This window comes from Heterodontus francisci, chromosome 1 (genome assembly GCF_036365525.1).
Source record: "Heterodontus francisci isolate sHetFra1 chromosome 1, sHetFra1.hap1, whole genome shotgun sequence".
NCBI classification, from domain to species: Eukaryota; Metazoa; Chordata; class Chondrichthyes; order Heterodontiformes; family Heterodontidae; genus Heterodontus; species Heterodontus francisci.
This window is the reverse complement of record NC_090371.1, coordinates 73,487,812-73,514,250: the sequence shown is the minus strand read 5'-3', so window position 1 is coordinate 73,514,250 and position 26,439 is coordinate 73,487,812. Positions and strand designations below refer to the sequence as shown.

Genomic DNA, 26,439 nt, shown 5'->3' with positions numbered 1-26,439 from the left:
TGAACTTTGAAGTTGTTCAGCTGGAGTCTGTCATGCAGACATTGCAGGGCATCAGGAAGGGGAAAGTTTACCTGGATACTGGTAGGTTTGAGTATCTTAAATGAGGAAAGTAAGGTGGAGAGGCGGAGAGCTGTAGGGAGGGTATTCCAGAGTTTGGGGCCTATGCAACTGAAGGCGTGGCCAACAATGCTGGAACGATTAAAATCAGGAATGCACTTGAGGCCAGAATTAGTGGTGCGCAGATATCTAGGAGGGTTGTGGGTTGGAGATTACAGAGATAATGAGGGGCGAGGCCATGGAGAGATTTGAAAACAAGGATGAGAATTTTAAAATCAAGACGTTGCTTGACCAGGAGCCAATGTAGGTCAGCAAGCGCAAAGGTGATAAGGGAATGGGACTTGGTGTGAGTTAAGATACAGGCAGCAGAGTTTTGGATGATCTCAAGTTTATGGAAAGTCAAATATGGGAGACCAGCCAGAAGTGCATTGGAATAGTAAAGTCTACAGGTAATGAGGGCATGAATGAGGGTTCAGCAGCAGATGAGCTGAGACAGGGGTGTCAGAGAGATGAGTACTAGACCTCATGGCAGCACCCATGATCCAAGCACTGGCACTTGCTTGTCTATATCATTGAATGTGTGAGTGATTGTAAGGATACCTGTGTCACTCACACCATGACAGGTGCAGACGACTGCTTGACTGATCACTGCCTAATTCGGTCAATTATTTCCATCAACCTGGCCCCTAAACAATGACTGCAATAGAAACACTGCTGCAAGAAAACGAAGATCGAAGGTCTCAAGGGTCCCGCAAAGGTAGCTCTTCTCAGCCAGCACCTCACAGGCAACCTCTCTTCTCCCAGCCAACAGGAGCTGCAGTGTGTCCACAGTGCCTGGTCCACTCAAGTCGACTGTAATCACCACCTGCAAAGAGGTTCTTGGCTTCTCTACCAGGAAACACAGAGACTGGTTTGATGAGAATGACCAAGAGATACAGGAGCTAACTGAGCATAAGTGCAAAGCTTACACAGACTGGAAGCATTACCACACTTCAACAGAAAAGCAGCAGACCTAAAGGTGCTTGAAGGCAGTGGTACAACTAAAAACTCAAGACATAAAGAACAAATGGTGGGTGGAAACAGCATGGGAGATCCAACAACTTGCAGAAAACCATGACATGCATGAGTTCATTAGTGATGTCAAGACTCTCTAAAGCCCAAATACTCAAGGGCCTACCCTGCTGAGAGCCAAGAACTGAGGTGAGCTCATCAAGGACAGGCAGGCAGTCAGCACCCACTGGAGGAAACATTTTGAAGAGCTTCTCAGCCAAGACTCTGTCTTTGACCCGAGTGTTCTTGACCTTATCCCTCAGTACACGACCCAGCTCAGTCTTGGCGCTACTATTCATCAGCTGAAAAATAACAAGGCCTCTGGAACAGAAGGAATCCCTGCCAAAATTCTAAAACATAGCGGAGATACACTCCTGGCATGATTGCACAACCTCATATCCCTTATCCGGGAAGAGGAGCACATGTCGGGGAATCTCAGGGACACTGTAAGGGTTTATTTTCGTTTAGTTTAGAGATACAGCACTGAAACAGGCCCTTCGGCCCACCGAGTCTGTGCCGACCATCAACCACCCATTTATATTAATCCTACACTAATTCCATATTCCTACCACATCCCCACCTGTTCTAATATTTCCCTACCACCTACCTATACTAGGGGCAATTTATAATGGCCAATTTACCTACCAACCTGCAAGTCTTTTGGCTTGTGGGAGGAAACCGGAACACCCGGAGAAAACCCACGCAGACACAGGGAGAACTTGCAAACTCCACACAGGCAGCACCCAGAATTGAACCCGGGTCGCTGGAGCTGTGAGGCTGCGGTGCTAACCACTGCGCCACTGTGCCGCCCATCTTCAAGACAGACAAGACCAACTGCAGTAATTACAGGGGAGTCTGCCTGCTGTCTGCCACAGAAAAGATCATTGCAAGGTTTCTCCTCAACCGCATCCTCCCAGTATCTGAAGAGCTCCTCCCAGAGTCGCAATGTGGATTAGGTCACCTGAGAGGCACTACAGATATGGACTTCACTGCGTGGTCAATCCAGGAGAAATGCAAGGAGCGGCACCAACATGACCACTGTACATGACCCTTTTTGACCTCATGAAAGTCTTTGACCCAGTCAATTGCGAAGGTTTATGGAGAGTCCTCCTCAAATTTGGCTGCCCTCAGAAACTCGTCACCATTCTTCGTCTACTATGTGATGACATGCAAGCAGTGATCCTTACTAACAGGACCACCACAGAGCCCATCTCAATGAAGACTGGGATTAAACAAGGCTGTGCCATCGCATCAACCCTCTTCTTCATCTTCCTTGCTGCAATTCTGCACCTCACCTCCAGCAAGCACCCCACAGGAGTGGGGATGACCTACAGGATGCAGGGGAAATTATTCAACCTTCATCACCTCCACTCCAAAACTAAGGTCACTACAACCTCAGTCATCAAGCTTCAGTACACAGATGATGCTTGTGTTTGTGCTGATTCGAAGACTGAGCCCCAAGTCATCGTTGACTCCTCCACCGAAGAGGATGGGCCTCATGTTAAACACTGGAAAACTAAGGTCCTCTTTCAACCTGCTCCCACAGCAACAGCAAGATCTACGGTGAGCCCCTGGAAAATGTGGACCACTTTCCATATCTCGGGAACCTCCTCTTAATGAAGGCAGACATCGATGATGAAATCCACCACTGTCTCCAATGTACCAGCTCAGCCTTCTGTCAACTGAGGTGAAGACTATTTGAGGATAGGACTAAGGACATGGTTTACTGGGCAGCATTGATTGCATGGTCCTTTATAAGAAGATAAGAAATAGGGGCAGGAGTAGGTCATTCGGTCCCCCAAGCCTGTCCCGCCATTCAATAAGACCAGGGCTGATCTGCCCCAGACCTCAACTCCTCTTTCGTGCCAGCTCCTCACAGCCCTCAACTTCCCGATATTTCAAAAATCTATCTACCTCCTCTTTAAATACTTTCAGTGATCTAGCCTCCACAATTCTCTGGGGTAGAGAATTCCAGACATTCACTACCCTCTGAGAGATGAAATTCCTTCGCATCTCAGTTTTAAATGAGTGCCCCCTTATGCTGTAACTATATCCCCTAGTTCGAGATTCCCCCACTAGTGGAAACATCTTCTCAACATCCACCTTGTCAAGCCCCCTCAGAATCTTGTACGTTTCAAGAAGGAACTTTGGAGACTTGGATAATTTACTGCAGGCACCTCAAGGCAATGGACAAATATTACCAATGCTGTCTCTGTCTCAAATGCATTTGCAGGAAAAGCAGTTTAATGTCAACATCCTCTCCCAAGCAAATATTTCTACCATCAAGGTGCTAATCCCCAAAACCAGCTCTGCTCGGCAGCTCACGACATTCACATACCTGACATCAGGCTCCTGAAACAACTCTGAACTTCATTATGGACAGAGGACACGCTTGAGGGACATTCTCAAAGCATCCCTGAAGAGATCCAACATAAGGCGGCACAGTGGCGCAGTGGTTAGCACCGCAGCCTCACAGCTCCAGGGACCCGGGTTCGATTCTGGGTACTGCCTGTGTGGAGTTTGCAAGTTCTCCCTGTGTCTGCGTGGGTTTCCTCCGGGTGCTCCGGTTTCCTCCCACAAGCCAAAAAAGACTTGCAGGTTGGTAGGTAAATTGGCCATTGTAAATTGTCACTAGTATAGGTAGGTGGTAGGAAAATATAGGGACAGGTGGGGATGTTTGGTAGGAATATGGGATTAGTGTAGGATTAGTATAAATGGGTGGTTGATGGTCGGCACAGACTCGATGGGCCGAAGGGCCTGTTTCAGTGCTGTATCTCTAATCTAATCAATCTAATCTATACCCACTGATTCGTGGGAATCCTTGTCTCTCGACTGTCCAAAATGGAGATGGACCATTCGGGAAGGCACCGAGCATCTTGAGACTTTGATGGGAGCACAGGAAAGCCAAGTCCAGGCAGTGGAAGGAGCGCACAACTCCTCAAGCAACTCATCTACTTGATCCTTCAAACACCACCTGCCCCACTTGTGATAATGTCTGCGGATTGCACATCGGACTCGTTAATCATCTTAAAATTCACTGAACTGGAGTGGAAGCAAATTATCCTCAATCCCGAGGGACTGCCTAAAGTGGTGTTAATAGGAAGAGATTAGTGAAAGTAAATGTGGGCCCATTAGAGACAGGGCCAGGTGAAATTATAATGGGGACTAAGGAAATGATAGAGACATTAAACAAATATTTTCTATCTGTCTTCACAGAAAACAAAAACTTTTTGGAAATATTGGGGAACTAAGTGTCTAGTGAGAATGAGGAACTTAAAGAAATCATTAGAAGTAAAAAAAAAATAGTACTGCAGAAATTAATGGGACTAAGTAGCGACAAATTCCTTGGATCAAACAATTTTCATCCTAGGTTTTTCAAAGAGGTAGCTGCAGAGATAGTAGACGCATTGGTTTTGATCTTCCAGAATTCAGAGATAGCCAAATGTAGGTAAGGGTTTCCTTTTTTTCACCAATGTTTTGTTCAGAGAAGGTTTACTAGACTAAAACCTGGACTGGGAGGGTTGTCTTATGAGGAAAGGTTGGACAGACTAGGCTTATATCTGCTGGAGTTTAGGAGAGTAAGAGGCAACTTGATTGAAACAGGTAAGATCCTGAGGGGTCTTGAAAAGGTGGATGTGGAAAGGATGTTTCCCCTTGTGGGAGAATCTAGAACTAGGGGTTCACTATTTAAAAATAAGGTGTCGCCCATTTAAGACAGAGATCAGGAGAAATTTTTTCTCTGAGGGTCATGAGTCTTTGGAACTCTCTTCCTCAAAAGCCGAGTCTTCGAATATTTTTAAGGTAGAGGTAGATAGATTCTTGATAAGTAAGGGGGTGAAAGATTATCGGGGGTAAGGGGGAATGTGGTGTCGAGGTTACATTCAGATCATCCATGAACTTATTGAATGGCGGAGCAGGCACGAGGGGCCGAGTGGCCTATTCCTGCTCCTAATTGGAATGTTTGTATGTTCCCTGCCTCTCCTCTCCTGAGGGTGTTCCTCTCCTTATACAGTTCCAAAGGTGCCAGGTGACCTTCAGTAATTTGCCATTATTTAAGTGAGTGCCTCACCAGTGAAAGGCTGATAGCTATTTTAACTGTAAAGGATATTACTGGAGATGTTTATTTGACATTTACACACAGTTATCCAGCAACCTGTGCTGCAAGTGTACCAAGGAGCAGGAACCCTCCTTTACCTGGGGGCAGGGGGCTGAGAACAACTAAAGTGCCCTAATACTATCCTGTCCAAGATCAGCTAACTCAATACAGACATCAGAATGAACCTGGGACCTTTCTGGTCAGTATAGCTAAACTCGCTGATCACAGGAGCTCAGGGCAGATAAGTTTTATTCCACCTACAAACAGGTTGAACTGTAAAAGCAGTTTTAAACCAAAAAATAACAACTGTCTATTGGTGGTATGCATCAGGCTAGAATTCTCTAAGGGTACTGAAGGTACATAAAGATTAAGCCTTAAACTTCTCTTCAATTTTCCCTTTGCACCCACAAAACAGTTTTGGCTCGACATGGATTTGTTCTTTTCTTTCTTTTATTTGTTCTTTTATTAATTAAACATTAAACGCAGTGACTGCAACAACTACCGTGGAATCTCCCTGCTCAGCATAGTGGGGAAAGGCTTCGCTCGAGTCGCTTTAAACAGGCTCCAGAAGCTGGCCGAGCGTGTCTACCCTGAGGCACAGTGTGGCTTTCGAGCAGAGATCGACCACTGACATGCTGTTCTCCCTTCGTCAGCTACAGGAGAAATGCCGTGAACAACAGATGCCCCTCTACGTTGCTTTCATTGAACTCACCAAAGCCTTTGACTTAGTCAGAGGTGGTCTCTTCAGACTACTGGGGCAGCACAGTGGTTAGCACCGCAGCCTCACAGCTCCAGTGACCCGGGTTCAATTCTGGGTACTGCCTGTGCGGAGTTTGCAAGTTCTCCCTGTGACTGTGTGGATTTTCGCCGGGTGCTCTGGTTTCCTCCCACAGCCAAAGACTTGCAGGTTGATAGGTAAATTGGCCATTATAAATTGTCCCTAGTATAGGTAGGTGGTAGGGGAATTGTGGGGATGTGGTAGGAATATGGGATTAATGTAGGATTAGTATAACTGGGTGGTTGATGGACGGCACAGACTCGGTGGGCCAAAGGGCCTGTTTCAGTGCTGTATCTCTAAATAAAAGATCGGATGTCCACCAAAGCTACTAAGTATCATCACCTCATTCCATGACAATATGAAAGGCACAATTCAGCATAGCAGCGCCTCATCAGAGCCCTTTCCTATCCTGAGTGGCGTGAAACAGGGCTGTGTTTTCGCACCTACACTGTTTGGGATTTTCTTCTCCCTGCTGCTTTCACATGCGTTCAAGTCCTCTGAAGAAGGAATTTTCCTCCACGCAAGATCAGGTGGCAGGTTGTTCAACCTTCCCCGTCTAAGAGCGAAGACCAAAGTACGGAAAGTCCTCATCAGGGAACTTCTCTTTGCTGATGATGCTGCATTAACATCTCACACTGAAGAGTGTCTGCAGAATCTCATCGACAGGTTTGTGGCTGCCTGCAACGAATTTGGCCCAACCATCAGCCTCAAGAAAACGATCATGGGGCAGGACGTCAGAAATGCTCCATCCATCAATATCGGCGACCACGCTCTGGACGTGGTTCAAGAGTTCACCTACCAAGGCTCAACTATCACCAGTAACCTGTCTCTCGATGCAGAAATCAACAAGCGCATGGGAAAGGCTTCCACTGCTATGTCCAGACTGGCCAAGAGAGTGTGGGAAAATGGCGCACTGACACGGAACACAAAAGTCCGTGTGTATCAAGCCTGTGTCCTCAGTACCTTGCTCTACGGCAGCGAGGCCTGGACAACGTTTGTCAGCCAAGAGTGACATCTCAATTCATTCCATCTTCGCTGCCTCCGGGGAATACTTGGCATCAGGTGGCAGGACCGTATCTCCAACACAGAAGTCCTCGAGGCGGCCAACATCCCCAGCATATACACCCTACTGAGTCAGCGGCGCTTGAGATGGCTTGGCCATGTGAGCTGCATGGAAGATGGCAGGATCCCCAAGGATGCATTGTACAGCGAGCTCGCCACTGGTATCAGACCCACCGGCCGTCCATGTCTCCGCTTTAAAGACATCTGCAAACGCGACATGAAGTCCTGTGACATTGATCACAAGTCGTGGGAGTCAGTTGCCAGCAATCGCCAGAGCTGTTGGGCAGCCATAAAGGCGGGGCTAAAGTGTGGCGAGTCGAAGGGACTTAGTAGTTGGCAGGAAAAAAGACAGAAGCGCAAGGGGAGAGTCAAATGCGAAACAGCCCTGACAACCAATTTTATCTGCAGCACCTGTGGAAAAGTCTGTCACTCTAGAATTGGCCTTTATAGCCACTCAAGGCGCTGCTCCACAAACCACTGACCACTTCCAGGCGCTTACCCATTGTCTCCCGAGACAAGGAGGCCAAAGTAGAAGAAGAAGTATTAATTAAACATTAAGATGTGGCAACGGTCCACTCTGTTGAGTTCTCTACAAGACACAGCTGGAGGACAAACTCAGAGTTCAGTTGTCAAATATGATCGCAAGTTGATGAAATGGAAATACAAGAAAACTGCGTCGCCAGGTCACTCATCTCCAAAGAACCAGTTCAAAATTGGCCATCTACAGATTCTGCTCTGAAAATTACGAGATTCAGTAACCTCACACAAAAACTAATCTTTCATTTTCTTTGTAACATACTAAACAAAAAACAGACACAGTAGGCATTTTATTGTGTAGTACCTAAGAAAAGATACTGTCAAAAATGATCACATCATAAAATTCTCATCCCTGTGTTCAAATCCCGCCATGGCTTCACCTCTCCCTATCTATGTAACCTCCTCCCCTCCAACCCTACAATTCTCTGCGCTTCTCCAATTCTAGCCTCTTGTGCACCCTCTGAAGTCCTTTGCTCCATCAGTGGCAGTCATGCTTTCAATTGCCTAGGCCCTAAGCTCTTGAACTCCCTCCCGAAATGTCTCCATCTCTCTACCTGTCTCTCCTCCTTTGTTACTTTGTAAAACCCACCTCTTTGATTAAGTTTTCGATCGTCTGTCCATGTGGTTCAATGTCAAACTTTGTCAGCTCCTGTGAAGTGCTTGAGATGTTTACTCTGTTAAAGGTGCCATATACATGCAAGTTATGTACAAAGCCTCAACATTTTGTGGCAAGCTAATTTCTTTGGATTTGAGGCTATTCAGTTGATGCAAGAAATGTCAATACTTTGGAAGTTATTTGATAAAATGGCACTTAAAGACAGCTAAAGCTGATGGAATTGGTGGCAAACCAGTTGACTGATTTGGAAATGGCTTAGTAACCAGGCTAAATATAAAAAGTTCAGAGGGGAAGTGAAAACGGCAACAAGAGATGCAAAGAGAGAGTATGAGAAAAGACTGACAGCTAACATAAAAGGGAATCCATATGTCTTTGATAGGCATACAAATAGTAAAAAGGTAGTGAGAAGAGGGATGGGGCTGATTAGGGACCAAAAAGGGAACATACGCATGGAGGCAGAGGACAGGCTGAGATACTAAATAAGTACTTTGCACCTGTCTTCACCAAGGAAGAAGATGCTGCTGAAGTCGTAGTGAAAGAAGATGTAGTTAAGACACTGGATCGGCTAAAAATTAAACGCTTTTGGAAGGATGTGAAGGCATTAGATAGGGTGCAGAAAAGATTACGAGAAGCGTTCCAGGGATGAGGGACTTCAGTTACTGGGATAGATTGGAGAAACCGGGGTGGTTCTCTTGAGAGAAGGTTGAAAGGAGATTTGATAGAAGTGTTCAAAATCATGAGGGTCGAGAGAGTAGATGGAAAGAAACTGTCCTCACTGACAGAAGGGTGGAGAACCAGAGAACACTGATATAAGGCGAATGGCAAAAGAACCAATGGTGACGTGAGGAAAACCTTACTTAGGCAGCAAGTGGTCACCTGAGTGTGTGGTGGAGGTAGAAACAATCGGGGCTTTCAAAAAGGAATTGGATTAGCACCTGAAGAGAAAAAATTTGCAGGGCTATGGGGAAAGGGTGGGGGAGTAGAAATAGTGGAGTTGCTTTTGCAGAGCGCTGGCATGGACATGACAGGCCAAATGGCCTCCTGCTGTGCTGTAACCATTCTATGATTCGATGTCAGAGGAAGGAGGAAAAAAAAAGGAAAAAGATATTTGGGAATCAGTTGTAACAAAATTAAATTGTTCTGCCTTTGTTTCAGTCGAGTAAATCTGAACCTTTATTGTTACACATATTGTGAGGTTTGTCATAAGTGTCTCCTTTGTAACAGGCTAGGGAAGGAGTTTTGCACTTTTTTTGTTATTCATTCATGGGATGTAGGTGTCGCTGGCTAGGCCAGCACTTATTGCCCATCCCTAATTTCCCTTGAGAAGGTGGTGGTGAGCTGCCTTCTTGAACCGCCGCAGTCCATGTGAGGTAGGTACACCTACAGTGCTGTTAGGAAGGGAGTTCCAGGATTTTGACCCAGCGACAGTGAACGAACAGCAATATAGTTCCAAGTCAGGATGGTGTGCTATTTGGAGGGGAAGTTGCAGGTGGTGGTGTTCCCATGCATTTGCTGCCCTTGTCCTTCTAGTTGGTAGAGGTCGTGGGTTTGGAAGGTGCGAAGGAGCCTTGGTGCATGCTGCAGTGCATCTTGTAGATGGTACACACTGCTGCCACTGTGCATTGGTGGTGGAGGGAGTGAATGTTTGTAGAGGGGTACCAATCCAGCGGGCTGCTTTGTCCTGGATGGTGTCGAGCTTCTTGAGTGTTGTTGGAGCTGTACTCATCCAGGCAAGTGGAGAGTATTCCATCACACTGCCAACTTGTGCCTTGCACATGGTGGACAGGCTTCGGGGAGTCAGGAGGTGAGTTACTCGCCGCAGGATTCCTAGCCACTGACCTGCTCTTGTAGCCACGATATTTATTTGGCTACTCCAGTTCAGTTTCTGGTCAATGGTAACCCCCTAGGATGTTGATAGTGGGGGATTCAGCGATCGTAATGCTATTGAATGTCAAGGGCAGATGGTTAGATTCTCTCTTGTTGGAGATGGTCATTGCCTGGCACTTGTGTGTCGCGAATGTTACTTGCCACTTATCAGCCCAAGCCTGGATATTGTCCAGGTCTTGCTGCATTTCTACACAGACTGCTTCAGTATCTGAGGAGTCACGAATGGTGCTGAACATTGTGCAATCGTCAGCGAACATCTGCACTTCTGACCTTATGACTTAAGGAAGGTCATTGATGAAGCAGCTGAAGATGCTTGGGCCTAGGACACTACCCTGAGGAACTCCTGCAGTGATGTCGTGGAGCTGAGATGATTGACCTCCAACAATCACAACCATCTTCCTTTGCGCTAGGCATGACTCCAACCAGCCGAGGGTTTTCCCCGATTCCCATTGACTTCAGTTTTGCTTGGGATCCTTGATGCTACACTCGGTCAAATGCTGCCTTGATGTCAAGGGCGGTCACTCTCACCTCACCTCTGGAGTTCAGCTCTTTTGTCCATGTTTGAACCAAGGCTGTAATGAGGTCAGGAGCTGAGTGGCCTTGGCAGAACCCAAACCGAGCGTCACTGAACAGGTTATTGCTAAGCAAGTGCCACTTGATAGCACTGTCAATGACACCTTCCATCACTTTACTGATGATTGAAAGTAGACTGATGGGGCGGTAATTGGTTGGGTTGGACTTGTCCTGCTTTTTGTGTACAGGACATACCTGGACAATTTTCCACATTGCAGGGTAGATTCCAGTGCTGTTGCCGTACTGGAACAGTTTGGCTAGGGGTGTGGCAAGTTCGGGAGCACGGGTCTTCAGTACTATTGCCGGAACATTGTCAGTATCCAGTGCCTTCAGTCATTTCTTGATATCACGCGGAGTGAATCGAATTGGCTGAAGTCTGGCATCTGTGATGCTGGGGACTTCAGGAGGAGGCAGAGATGGATCATCAACTCGACACTTCTGGCTGAAGATTGTTGCAAATGCTTCAGCCTTATCTTTCGCACTGATGTGCTGGGCTCCCCCATCATTAAGGATGGGGATATTTGTGGAGCCACCTCCTCCAGTTAGTTGTTTAACTGTCTACCACCATTCATGGCTGGATGTGGCAGTACGGCAGAGCTTAGATCTGATTCATTGGTTGTGGGATCGTTTAGCTCTGTGCATCTCATGCTGCCTACAGTTTGGCATGCAAGTAGTCCTGTGTTGTAGCTTCACCAGGTTGACGCCTCATTTTGAGGTATGTCTATTGCTGCTCCTGGGATGCCCTCCTGCACTCTTCATTGAGCCAGGGTTAGTCCCCTGGCTGGATGGTAACGGTAGAGTGGGGAATATGCCGGGCCATGAGGTTACAGATTGTGTTGGTGATGGCCCACACTGCCTCATGGATGCCCAGTTTTGCATTGCTAGATCTGTTGGCAATCTATCCCATTTAGCACAGTAGTAGTGCTACAAACACATCGGAAGGTATCCTCAATGTGAGGGTGGGACTTCGTCTCCACAAGGACTTTGCGGTGGTTACTCCTACCAATACTGTCATGGACAGATGCATTTGCGGCAGGCAGATTGGTGAGGATGAGGTCAAGGATGTTTTTCCCTCTTCTTGGTTCCCTCACCACCTGCCACATACCCAGTCTAGCAGCTATGTCCTTTAGGACTCGGCCAGCTTGGTCAGTAGTGGTGCTACAGAGTGACTCTTGGTGATGGACATTGAAGTCCAAGTGGTGATCAACATGGAGGAGTACTGATTTATCAGCTGAGGGAGGGCGGTAGGTGGTAATAAACTGGAGGTTTCCTTGCCCACGTTTGACCTGATACCATGAGACTTCATGGGGTCCGGAGTCGATGTTGAGGACTCTCAGGGCAACACCCTCCTGACTGAATACCACTGTGCCGCCACCTCTGCTGGGTTTGTCATGCCGGTGGGACAGGACATACCTGGGGATGGTGATGGCAGTGTCTGAGTCAGCGGCACTTGAGATGGCTTGGCCATGTGAACCACTTGGAAGATGGCAGGATCCCCAAAGACACATTGTACAGCATCCTCCACCGGCAGTCCATGTCCCCGCTTTAAAGACATCTGCAAACGCGACATGAAGTCCTGTGACATTGACCACAAGTCGTGGGAGTCAGTTGCCAGAGCTGGCGGACAGCCATAAAGGCAGGGCTAAAGAGTGGCGAGTCGATGAGACTTAGCAATTGGCAGGAAAAAAGACAGAAGTGTAAGGAGAGAGCCAACTGTGTAACAGCCCCGACAATCAATTTTATCTGGAGCACCTGTGGAAATGTCGGTCACTCTAGAATTGGCCTTTATAGCCACTCCAGGCGCTGCTCCACAAACCACTGACCACCTCTCGGCACTTACCCACTGTCTCTCGAGACAAGGAGGCCAAAGAAGAATGTCCTGGGACATGACGGATGTTGAGGTTAGGGATAGATGTTTGATTACTCTAGGTCAAGTCGGCATAAGGAGGGAGGAAGTGTTGGGTATTCTAAAAGGCATTAAGGTGGACAAGTCCCCAGGCCCGGATGGGATCTATCCCAGGTTACTGAGGGAAGCGAGAGAGGAAATAGCTGGGGCTTTAACAGATATCTTTGCAGCATCCTTAAACACGGGTGAGGTCCCGGAGGACTGGAGAATTGCTAATGTTGTCCCCTTGTTTAAGAAGGGTAGCAGGGATAATCCAGGTAATTATAGACCGGTGAGCCTGACGTCAGTGGTAGGGAAGCTGCTGGAGAAGATACTGAGGGATAGGATCTATTCCCATTTGGAAGAAAATGGGCTTATCAGTGATAGGCAACATGGTTTTGTGCAGGGAAGGACATGTCTTACCAACTTAATAGAATTCTTTGAGGAAGTGACAAAGTTGATTGATGAGGGAAGGGCTGTAGATGTCATATACATGGACTTCAGTAAGGTGTTTGATAAGGTTCCCCATGGTAGGTTGATGGAGAAAGTGAAGTTGCATGGGGTCCAGGGTGTACTAGCTAGATGGATAAAGAACTGGCTGGGCAACAGGAGACAGAGTAGCAGCAGTGGAAGGGAGTTTCTCAAAGTGGAGACGTGTGACCAGTGGTGTTCCACAGGGATCCGTGCTGGGACCACTGTTGTTTGTGATATACATAAATGATTTGGAGGAAAGTATAGGTGGACTGATTAGCAAGTTTGCAGACGACACTAAGATTGGTGGAGTAGCAGATAGTGAAGGGGACTGTCAGAGAATACAGCAGAATATAGATGGATTGGAGAGTTGGGCAGAGAAATGGCAGATGGAGTTCAATCCGGGCAAATGCGAGGTGATGCATTTTGGAAGATCCAATTCAAGAGTGAACTATACAATAAATGGAAAAGTCCTGGGGAAAATTGATGTGCAGAGAGATTTGGGTGTTCAGGTCCATTGTTCCCTGAAGGTGGCAACGCAGGTCAATAGAGTGGTCAACAAGGCATACGGCATGCTTTCCTTCATCGGACGGGGTATTGAGTACAAGAGTTGGCAGGTCATGTTACAGTTGTATAGGACTTTGGTTTGGCCACATTTGGAATACTGCGTGCAGTTCTGGTCGCCACATTACCAAAAGGATGTAGATGCTTTGGAGAGGATGCAGAGGAGGTTCACCAGGATGTTGCCTGGTATGGAGGGCACTAGCTATGAAGAGAGGTTGAGTAGATTAGGATTATTTTCATTAGAAAGACAGAGGTTGAGGGGGGACCTGATTGAGGTGCACAAAATCATGAGAGGTATAGACAGGGTGGATAGCAAGAAGCTTTTTCCCCAGAGTGGGGGATTCAATTACTAGGGGTCACGAGTTCAAAGTGAGAGGGGAAAAGTTTAGGGGGGATATGCGTGGAAAGTTCTTTACGCAGAGGGTGGTGGGTGCCTGGAACGCGTTGCCAGCGGAGGTGGTGGACGCGGGCACAATAGCGTCTTTTAAGATGTATCTAGACAGATACATGAATGGGCAGGAAGCAAAGAGATGCAGACCTTTAGAAAATAGGCGAGAGGTTTAGATAGAGGATCTGGATCAGCGCAGGCTTGGAGGGCTGAAGGGCCTGTTCCTGTGCGGTAATTTTCTTTGTTCTTTTTGTTCTTAAAAAGCAGGACAAATCCGACCTAGCCAATTACCGCCCTATCAATCTAGTTCCGATCGTCAGCAAAGTGATGGAAGGGATTGTCGACAGTGCTATCAAGCAGCACTTGCTCAGCAATAACCTGCTCTCTGATGTTCAGTTTGGGTTCTGCCAGAGCCACTCAGCTCCTGACCTCATTACAGCCTTGGACCAAACATGGACAGAAGAGCTGAACTCCAGAGGTGAGGTGAGAGCGACTGCCCTTGACATCAAGGCAGCATTTGACCAAGTATGGCATCAAGGAGCCCAAGCAAAACTGGAGTCAATGGGAATCAGGGGGAAAACTCTCGGCTGGTTGGAGTCACACCTAGTGCAAAGGAAGATGGTTGTAGTTGTTGGAGGTCAATCATCTGAGTCTCAGGACATTACTGCAGGAGTTCCTCAAGGTAGTGACCTAGGCCCAACCATCTTCAGCTGCTTCATCAATGACCTTCCCTCTATGATGGGGTCAGAAGTGGGATGTTTGCTGATGATTGCACAATGTTCAGCAACATTCATGACTCCTCAGATACTGAAGAAGCCTGAATCCATATGCAGCAAGACCTGGATGACATCCACGCTTGGGCTGATCAGCAGCAAGTAACATTCGCGCCACACAAGTGGCGGGCAATGACCATCTTAAACAGAGAGAATCTAACGTTCAATGGCATTACGATCGCTGAATCCCCCACTATCAACATCCTGAGGAGTCACCATTGACCAGAAACTGAACTGGATCAACCACATAAATGCTGTGGCTACAAGAGCAGGTCAGCAGCTGGGAATTCTGTGGCGAGTAACTTCCTGACTCCCCAGTGCCAGTCCATCATCAACAAGGCACAAGTCAAGAATGTAATGAATTCTCTCCACTTCCTGGATAGGTGCAACTACAATACTCAAGAAGCTCGACACCATCCAGGACAAAGCACTTGATTAGCACCCCATCCATCACCTTCAACATTCACTCCCTCCACCACCGACACACAGTATCAGCAGTGTGTACCATCTACAAGATGCACTGCAGCAACTCACCAAGGCTCCTTAGACAGCACCTTCCAAATCCATAACCTCTACCACCTAGAAGGACAAGGGCAGCAGATGCATGGGAACACCACCACCTGCAAGTTCCCCACCAAGCCACACACCATCCTGACTTGGAACTATATCGGCATTCCTTCTCTGTCGCTGGATCAAAATCCTGGATCTCCCTTCCAAACAGCACTGTTGGTGTACCTACACCTCAAGGACTGCAGAGGTTCACGAAGGCAGCTCACTGCCACCTTCTCAAGGGCAATTAGGGATGGGCAATAAACGCCAGCATAGCCAGTGACACCCATTTCCCCCCGAATGAATATTTTAAAAAAAAGTATACATAAAAATAAGTTGATACAGACATGACATTTTATTGGTTGTCCTTTAGAAAAGATAAATGTAGACTTACCTATGGTTTGGTGATGCAGCTAATTAAATATTTTGTGTATCAAAATACTCGAGATATTCAAATTGAAATAAGTTGTTCAAAACTTACATTAATCACTGGTGATTCATTTTAGTGACCTTTGAAAGTGTATTGCTGAACTAGGGTTCAGGAAAGAACGACAAGGATGATTCTGGGGACTGGGTCGCTAATTTATCAGGAGAAACTGGCAGAATTAAACTGGGATGTTTTGGAGAAAAGATTAAGGGAAATTAGATTTTGGAAATGCAGAGCTGCAAGGATAATCCAGATTGAAGGTTGTGATTTGGCTTGAGCTGAGACGGGGGAAAAAATTATGGCAAGTGGGCAGGGGTTGTGTCCACAAAGTGCAGTAAAACATAACTAAATTCTAAATATCAGGTGATCCAATGTTCATTTATTAAATTATCATGTGCAAATGAGAATTCTAAATGACTGCAAAAACTGGTTGAGGAAGTCCTCTCTTTTTAGGACAGCTTGCAGCACTGCCAAAGGATTAAGTACTTGAGGAAAATACAAAAGTCATAAATGATATTTGTGAACACAAGCCAATCAGCCTCCCCTGTCTGTTCCACTATTCATTAGATCACGGCTGATCTATAACTTAACTCCATTGACCCGCCTTTGTTATGTAACCCTTAAAACCCTTGCGAAACAAAAGTCTATCAGTCTTAGTTTTGAAATTTTCAGTGGGCCCAGCCTCAACAGCTTTTTGTGGGGGAAGTATTCCAAGTGTTTTCAAACATTGCCACTGAACAGCCAACACTAATTTTATTATACACCCTTGTTTTGAACTTTCTCACCAGAGGAAATAGGGTAGATAGTGAGAAACTATCAAATCCTTTAATCATATTCAACACCTGAATTAGATCACCCCTTAATCTTTATTCAAGTGAATACAAGCCTACTCTATGAAACCTGTCCTCATACTTTAACCCTTTCAGACCCAGTATCACTCTGGTGATTCTGTGCTGCACTCCCTCTGAGGCCTGAGGTACAATGCCCAGAACTGAATGCAATACTCCAGATGGGATCTAAGCGGAGCTCCTCAGGGTTGTGACGTAACTTCCATCCCTTTTGATTCTAGCCTTCAAGATAATGACCAACATTCCATTAACCCTTTAAATTATTTTGGTGTATTCGTCCATTAACTTTTAGTAACTTCTGTACTTGGACCTCTAAATCTCTACTCGTGAACAGTGGGTTCTGATGAAAGGTCATCGGCCTGAAATGTTAATAATATTTCTCCTCCACATATGCTGCCTGACCTAAGTATTTCCAGCATTTTCTGTTTTTAATTCAGATTTCCAATACCTGCAGTATTTTGCTTTTTTGCTACTTGGGATTGCCTAACTAAGTACCAAATAAAGGGAACTAGCTGCCCCAGTGACAGACAGAACTGGAGGGTGAGGAATACTATACTGTTCTATTCCAACAACTGATGGTCAGCTAAGAAACCACATTGGCAATTATGGAGGGAATCCCTTAGTTTGTAAATGTTTTGGTTCAACCAAAAGAAATGTCTTTTATTTAAAAAATGACAAAGTTTAAGTGAAGTCAGCACCTTATGGGGATGATTTCAAATACACGTCTTGAAGTTTCAAAAAACACCAAATTATAATTTTACAGTAACGTACCTCATAAATATTTGGGTGCCACATTTTTGTCAGAAATCTGAAGGTAGGTGGAGAATATGGATAATCTATTGGGAATTTCAGATGAGCCTAGGAGAAAATAGAAGGCATGGTCAAAATATGCTTTCAGAATAGCTGTATAATTTATTAATTCGGCATAGAACCGAGGTTTGAGCTAAAATTAGAACAAAAATAAACATAAGCAAAATAACAGCAATGAAGAAAATAATGGCACTGAAGAGTGACAAATCACCAGGACCAGACAGTTCCCATTCCTGGGTTTTAATGGAAGTAGGTGAGAACATTGCAGATGCCCGAATGATACTCTGCCAAAGTTCTCTCGCTTCAGGAACATTCCGTTTGATTGGAAAATTGCTCATGTCACTCTGCTATATAAGAAAGGCGAGAGGGGAAAATGAGGGAATTATGGATCAGTTAGCCTCAACATCAGTCATCAAGAAATTACCAGAAACCATTATTGAGGATGGGGTGACTGAACACCTTGAAAATTTTCAGTTGATGAGAGAGAGAGAGGCAGCATAGATTTTTAAAGGGTAAGTCATGCCTGACAAACCTGATTGAATTTTTTGAAAATGTGGCTGGAGTAGTGGATAGGGAATATCTACAGATGTTATTTATATGGACTTCCAGAAGGCACTGGTCAAGACCCTCATAAGCGACTGTTAACTAAAGCTGAAGCTCATGGAATTGATGGCAAATTATTAACCTGGTTAGGAAATTGGCTGAGTGGCAGTAGATGGAGAGTAGGGATAAAGGGCAGATACTCTAATTGGCAAAATGTGACTGGTGACGTCTCACAAGGATTTGTGTTGGGGCATCAACTATTCACCTGTATTTATTAACATGATGATGGGATAGAAAGCCACATATCCAAATTTTCTGATGACGCAAAGATAGGCAGTATTGCAAGCAGTGTATTTGGAAGCATAAAATTACAAAGAAATATTGACAGATGAAGTGAATGGGCAAACCTGTGGCAAACGGATTTCAATGTAGGCAAATGTGAGGTCATCCACTTTGTATCTAAAAAGGATAGAACAGGATACTTTCTAAATGGTGAAAAGCTAGAAACAGTGGAGGTCCAAAGAGATGTGGTGGTCCAGGTAAATAGATCGTTAAAATGTCATGAACAGGTACAGAAAATAATCAAAAAGGCTAATGTAATGCTGATGTTTGTGACGAGAGGACTAGAATACACGGGGATTAAAATAAGGCTTCAGCTATACTGAGCCCTGTTTAGACCGCTCCTGAAAGTACCGTGAGCAATTCTAGGCACCCGACCTGAGGAAGCATATACTGGCCTTGGAGGGAGTGCAGCATAGGTTTAACCAGAATGACACCTGGACTCCAAAGGTTAAGTTACAAGAAGAGGTTACACAAACTAGGGTTGTATTCCCAGGAATTTAGAAAGTCAAGAGGTGATTTGATCGAAGTTTTCAAGATATTGAAGGGAACAGATAGGGCACACAGAAAGTATTTCCACAGGTTCCTAATACAGGATTCAGATATAAAGGGGGAAATAAAACTTGAACATACAGGTTTGGAACTAATCTTATAAGGCTAATGTTAAAGTTTTCTTGAAACTAACAAGCAAGGGATACATTATATATTTACAAACATCTTATTCTTGTCAGTTCAGCATTAGCAATGGTCTAGCCTGCAATCAAAATAGCCAGAATTCAACTGGAAACTTTCATAAAATTGACATACAACTGCATTTGAACTCAAATAGTATTCTAGTTATTTTCCTTTTAAATTATTCAGTATTTATAGGGCGAGACTTTCAATCTCAGCTGTCTGTTATACACCCATTTGATTTGCTTTTCTATTGACTTCATTGATACATGCAAGAATACAGAACATGTTCAGACTAGGAGGCATATGCAATAAGGTTACAGTCGGACTTTAAACTCATGTGGAAAACAAATTTTAAAATCAGTGCAGACATACACTCCTATTGGTATGCTTACTAAATTTTGTCTATACATCACCACTGTTGTTACATCACTAGACCACTACAACTTATAGAATTTTTTGTTCTGTTCAAGTCAGAAGAACAAATGCCTTTTACATGCAATTTAATAGTGTGAATACAGAAAGGCTATCTCCTCTGATTGCAGTCAGTGATGAGGAACCATCAATGCAAAATTGTCATTATGTGTGGAGAGCTGTTTGCAGAAATGTATTTGTCCAGAGGATTGTTGGAGCATGAACGTGGTTAAGGCAGTGACTATTCAATTATTATTTAAAAGGAAAATTGACATTTGAAGCTGTGAGGGAGTACGCAGGGTTCGCCTCTCTATGGCACCCTCCAGTACCATACGCATTTTGCAATTATTTGCATACCTTGACATTGAATTTTGGTAAATTATTTGACTATAGCAAAGCAGAATTCTGAACTCATGGATAATCACAAACAAGCATTTCCAGCAAGGAATCACAAGACAGAGATCAGGAGCAAGAGCTTTGGCCAATTTTCTCCTCCCTAATGCAGAGATGCTGAGATTAACCACAGTATCCTTCTTCAAGCTGGTAGAGGCAAGGATCAAACCAGAGATCTTTCATGTCTGCATGGCTCAGCAACTTATTGGATAAAACTTGAGATCGACACTCAGCAAAATGTATTTTCAAAGTTGCAGTACAGAGACAACTACTTGCATTTACATAGCGCCTTTAGCAAAGTAAAATGTCCCAAGGAGCTTCAAAGAAGCATGTTATCAAACAAAATTTGACACGAAGCCACATAAGGAGATATTATGGCATATAACCAAATGCTTGGTCAAGGAGGTAGGTTTTAAAGAGCGTGTTAATGGAGGAAAGCGAGGTAGAGAAATGGATAGGTTCAAAGAAGAAAAATCTTAGGGCATAGGCAGCTGAAAGCATAGCTGCCAATGGTGGAATGATTAAAATCAGAGATGTGGAAGACACAAAAATTATGAGGGGCATTGATAGCGTAGATAGGAAGCAACTTTTTCCCTTAGCGGAGGGATCAATAACCAGGGGGCATAGATTTAAGGTCAGGGGCAGGAGGTTTAGAGGGGATTTGAGGAAAAATGTTTTCACCCAGAGGGTGATTGGAATCTGGAACACACTGCCTGAAGGGGTGGTAGAGGCAGGAATCTTCAAAACATTTAAGAAGTATCTAGATGAGTACTTGAAACGCCATAGCATACAAGGCTATGGGCCGTGCTGGAAAATGGGATTAGAATAGATAGGTGCTTGATGGCCGACACGGACATGATGGGCCTGTTTTTGTGCTGTATAACTCTATGACCAGAATTGGAGGAGTGTGGGTATCTCAGAGTTGTGGGGCTGGAGGAGATTACAGAAATAGGGAGGTGTGAGGCCATGGAGGGATTTGAAAACAAGGGTGAGAATTTTAAAATCAAATCATTGTTTAACCAGGAGACAATGTCGGTCAGTGAGCACAGGGGTGATGGATGAAAGGGTCTTGGGGCGATTTAGGATGTGGACAGCAAAGCATGGATGATCTTAAGTTTATGGAGGGTGGAAAATGAGACACCAGCCAGGAGTATGGTGGACAAGTCTCGAGGTAACAAAGGCATGGATGAGGGTTTCAGCAGATGAGCTGAGACAGGGGCAGATGCGCCTGGTCATGTTATGGAGGTGAAAATAGGTGGCCTCAGTGATGGCCAGATAGGTGCTCAGAAGCTCATCTCAGAGTCAAATATGACACCAAGGTTGCAAGCAGTCTGGTTCAGCCTTAGTTACCAGGGAGAAGGCTGGAGTCGGTGGCTAGGGAATGAAGTTTGTGGTGGGATGGAAGATAATGGTTGCGGTCTTCGCAAGAATCAGTTGCACGAAATTTCTTCACATGCAGTATTGGATGCCGGATAAACAACCAGACAATTTAGAACCGTGGAGGAGGTAAGTGGTGATGCTGAGGTATGCTGGGTGTCATCAGCTTACATGCAAAACCTGACACTGTGGACTGGATTTTACCAGCCCTGCCGACGTCGGGGAGTCATGGTTGGGGGGGCGGTGAGCCAGAAAAGATCTCCGGGAGAGGCCCACCAGGGGCCTCAACGCCGGGAATGCCTCGCCCCATATTACCAGAGGCGGCGAGGCCTTGTGGCGGCCACCCCTCCGCTCGGCATTGGAAACCATATTACAATATGTTAATTTATTTAAATTAAAGAATTAATACTTACCTCATCGCAACAGCTGTCCCGCTGCCATATTCCAGCCGTTTGCCAGAACTCCCGCACTTTCAGATCTCCGAGGCGATACACTGGTGGGGAGGGGGGGGGGCGCGGAGTTAAGTTTTCAGGGCGGGGCTGGGGGGAGTGGGGAAAACTCTTGCCATTGGTGTAACGGATGGTGGGAAGGGGTTGAAAGTTAACGTGAATAAAGTCCAGGGGGTAGAGGGGAAAGTTGGGATCAGAAGAAAGGTTTTTTGGAGGAAAGGCCAATCAATAAAGTGTCATTGGTGGTGGGGTGGGGGGAGGGGGGGCTGGTTGGAGAGGGGATTGAAACTTTTAATAAATTTCTCTCTTCAATTTTTTTTCCGGTAAGGTAACTTTAAATATTTCTAAATAAATAAATGAAGGGCTGGAAGCCCTTTAAAAATAGCACTAGTGCCTGCGCAGTGGCGCCGGACACCGTTGCCGGAGATGGAGCGCCCACCCCTTGTATGTCATCGGGGCGGGCACTCCGTCCCCTCCACGTAAATGAGCCGCCGCAGCAGCTCAGCAGTGCACATCTTGCACTTGTGCGAGCTGTGTTTGAAGCTCGCCGCCAGGAAAAGTCTAGCCCTGTGTTTTCAGATGATGTTGCAGAGGGCAGAATGTAGATGAGAAATAGGAGGGGGCTGGGGATAGATCCTTGGTTGCTACCAGAGGTAATGATGCAGGAAGAGAAGCCATCGAAGGTGATTCTCTGGCTATGCCTGGATAGATAAGCAACCAGGCATAAGCAATTCCATCTACTTATAAAGGCAGATTATACAGTTCTCCTGAGAACTTTACAATACTGATTAGATTTGAAAACCAATCCTTTGTGAAGTTGTGATTCTTCAAAGCTTACAGTTTGTGAGAAGTTTTTGAGTAAACATATTACATACAGTCAGTTCTTACTTAAAATGCCCAAAATTGAATGCTCATTAAAGGATAAATTGCATGTGGGGAAATTCTTATATATCTTGCGATGGAAATCCCATATGCTAAATGGAAAATATTAATTTCGTTTTATCTGAGACTCTTACTGAAATTGTTACAAATAACTTTTAAAAAGCAGAACAGAGCAGCTAAAGATGGCCACGCATGAATTTGCACATGAAAAGCCAGGGGCTGACTGAAAACAGAGGTGATTACCCAGTCAAGCCAGAACAATGGGGGCGCTTGCTGATTAAATTACTTAGAATGGCTTTGTCAATGTTGATCGTCAAAAGCCATCAACACCCATTGACTTTGAAAAAGCCAAACTCCCCACTACCAAGTATGTCTGAACAGCCTTGAATTTCAAAGATCCTTCCAGAAGGTGCTGTTTCAAACAAAGAGGTGATCACATGACATGACTACCTGCATAACTAAGTTTGTGAACTGTGCCTCGGAAAGACAGTAACTGAACTCCAAGAAAGGAGCTCTCTCTCACTCGCTCTCCAGCAAGAGAAGCCTTGGTGGCAGCTACTAAGCCTCAACACTACAGATCCTTACAGTCAACAACCAGGGGACATGGATAAAGCCCATCTCCTGCCTTCCGGAACCAGAGAAGCAAGCCAGAATTGTGCACGTCGCACAGTGAGGACTTCAAGACTTTAACTTTAACTAACAACACTGAGACTCAGTAATTGAATTCCATTTATTACGGACATTACTTCAACCTCCCAACTCTGTTTTCTCTTTAATATATTTGTATATGTGTGCAGCTCGTGTGTGAATCTCAGCGTCGATGCATTGCGTATTTTAGTAATTTTAGCCGGTTTAGAGTGATAAGGTTAATAAACTTACATCTTTCTTGTTTAAATCCAAGAAAACCTGTCTGATTAGTTCATTTGCAATTATAATTAGAGGAACAGGAACAAGTGCTCACTGAGGTGGTAAGTTAAATCGCTGTGTTAAAAGAATTGTGTTGCGGTCAAACCAGAGAAGGGGTGAAATGGGAGCCTAAGACCCATTCCTCACATGGTTAAACCAATCTACTGTGCTTCACAGGTTTATTTCAACATGAGACTATCTTACAGTAGAAGTCTGCTGCAGAGAGATAACTGGCTCTTCAGCACTGAAAAGTGCATTCTGCTGATGGATTAGTTTCAGCAAGTGCAACCGCTCAACAGAGATGGCCTATTCTAATCAGATGTTCTAAGTACAGCTGTCAGAAATGTCAGCTGACTTATTCTAAATGTGTAGTCTAACAAGCTAGTCTTTTCACAGCTTCAGTTCAGCCTGTCATATCAAAAATCCTTGAAAAGTACAACTGAATTATGACCGTAGAAAGACTTTATATTGCAAGTATTTATAGGCACATTCTGTTAACTTTATCCTCCAGTGTCTCCCCTTCGTCTATCTCTTCTAAAGTGGTGATTCATGCTCAGGTCTGTTTCCATAAGTGCTAGTGTTGCTCTGGTATGTCAGCCAGTGGCTATATGTTTCTTGAGAGGCTGTGGATATTAACAGACAGCATACTATTTGCCCATAGCAGCTACTAAAACCAGTCCCCACCCTATATCTGGGGACTACTTACTTTGCTTTCAAGATCTGGGCAATGCATTTACTGCCCATCCCTAAAAACTGATAAAAGCGATGATGGGACTTCTATTTGAAATTGCTGTTGTTTTTAACAACTCAACCGCTTCCTGAGCCACTGCACAGGGCATGAAGAATGCATATATTGTGGGACTGTAGGCTAGATTATGTGAGGGTGGCAGACTGATTTTGCTGAAGAACATTAGCAAACCAGTTGGATTTTTTTGGCAATCTGGCAGCTTTCATGATCATTTTCTTCTGGATGACAGCTCACAAATTACCAGAAGTATTAAATTCAATTTCACAACTTGCCATGGTGGGCTTTGAAAATTCATTCTACTAAGGGATCACTGAACAGTGACTAGAAGAATCCCTTGCTGGTTTTCCTTATCTTCAAGTCTACTGACCCTATTGTATGGTATCCCCTTTATTACCTCAACTGAGACCACTAACTGCAAAGACTACAGATCAAATTTATGATCATTCTGCACCTTATGATTCAGTCACTTATGCAGCGCATTTTAACAAGGGAATATGTTCTGTATTTTAATGCATACAGCTTAGTTTGGTTATTTTACACATTTTGGGATAGTAGACAGATGAATAGTTACTTTTATTGTTAACTCAGCCCATATATGTCTGAAAAAGCAAATCAAGGACTTTTTGGAAAAAAATAGTTATGCAAAAGATGCATTCGAAAGGAAAGTTATGTCTTAAGTATACCATAATGGGGGGATCGATTTTATTCTTGACATCATACCGTTTACTGTCAAAGTGTCAAACATACCAATTATGCTCAAAAGGAAGTCATATTTTATGCTAGCTAGTACTGCTCCACGAAAATCACTTTCCACTAAAACAGGAAAGAAATTCATCACTTCAACCACTAGGGGAGTCACCACAATTATCACCAGTTGTCCCTGCCTGAGGGCAACTTCAACAATCAAGGGCAGTACTAAATATGACCTGACACAGCTAATAGATATTGCTGCCTAGCAACAACCGAACTGCATTCTCATGTGGCAAAGCAAGCTGACAGGCTATTATCATCATGCCATCATTCAGGCAAACTGCTGTATGACAACCTTGGATCCTGAATAAAATGCTTACATGGGCAGCTGCGTAAACAGTTGCTGACAAACTGGAGGCAGACTGGTAATCAATTAACAAGCAAGCTGGCCTTGAGCTGGTATTTTCAGACCTTAACATTCACATATTCAAACAAAACTTTAATTTTTCAAAATCCATTGCACGCCAGAGAACGGATCACGGAGTCTAATAACAAAGTAACTAATTTAAAAATTGATTGAAGGACTTATCAGATCAAAAGAGGGACAATAGGTATTCCTTTGGGTTCAACTATACCATAAAGTGGCTCTTTTTTTAGACTTGATTTATTCCATATTTACTTTCTGGAATTTAGAAATTAGCTGCAGTGATACTTTGCCCCTCTCAAATGTGTCAGCTCTTTGCTGCTACATGGTTCAAGGATACTGATTGCCATCCAGTAACAATTACACAATGTTTGTGTGAATTGTGACAGCGATCATGGGGGCGTCATCACTTAGCTTGATCCTGTCCACATGCATCTTTCCAGCAGTGGTTGCCAAACAACAAACACCAGAACAGAAGAAATAAGAGTAGAACATATGACCCATCGAGCCTGTTCTGCCATTCAAAAAGATCATAGCTGATCTTAGGATTCAACTCCACTTTCCCACCTGCTCGCCATATCCCTTGATTCCTTGAGACACCAAAAATCTGCCCATCCCAGCCTTAAATGTATTCAACACTCTCGGGTAGAGAATTCCAAAGATTCACAACTGTTGGAGTGAAGTAATTGCTCCTCAGAAATTGTTTTTCAAGTCTATCAAGTTACAAATCTTATTTCCAGTGGTAATGGAATAGGAATCATGGTGGAGTTACCCCTTTCCGAATCTAGAGCTATGAAGACAAAATCTAGTACCACATAGCTGATCTCTGCTGGGCCAGCAAACTAAACACAGATTGGGAATAAAACATAAGGCCTTTGTGCTCTGCATGGTTCAGCTGCACCGTGAGCCAGCATGGGAGCTTGCAATGATTTTTATTTAATTCCCTTCAAAGTCACGGGGAAACACTAACTTTTTGTTTGGAAATAGTGAAATAAAAATAAAACTTTTGAATTACACTGTGAATTTCCTAACTGACATAACCAACTCCCTTGTGCTGTTACTTTAGTATTCCCTGGACTCTCTCCTCTGAAAACAGTTGAGCTGACATTTAATTTGATTATCCTAGTAATTTCTATTGGGAGGAAAAACTAAAAGTTTGCAGGTAAATCATTTACAGTACTCACTCCTCTTACGATTCAGTGCTGTTTTCTCCATCCCCCTAGGATCTATC

General features: G+C 44.6%; 1 protein-coding gene across 1 annotated transcript in view; it reads right to left on the bottom strand.

Moving 5' to 3' along the window:
- The window catches only part of ube2r2 (ubiquitin-conjugating enzyme E2R 2), a 161,742-nt gene that overhangs the window by 15,404 nt on the left and 119,899 nt on the right, over positions 1-26,439 (bottom strand). Inside the window, exon 2 of the mRNA XM_068014299.1 lies at positions 17,333-17,419. Coding sequence (XP_067870400.1) covers positions 17,333-17,419 — 87 coding nt within the window. The remainder of the gene's footprint in view (positions 1-17,332; positions 17,420-26,439) is intronic.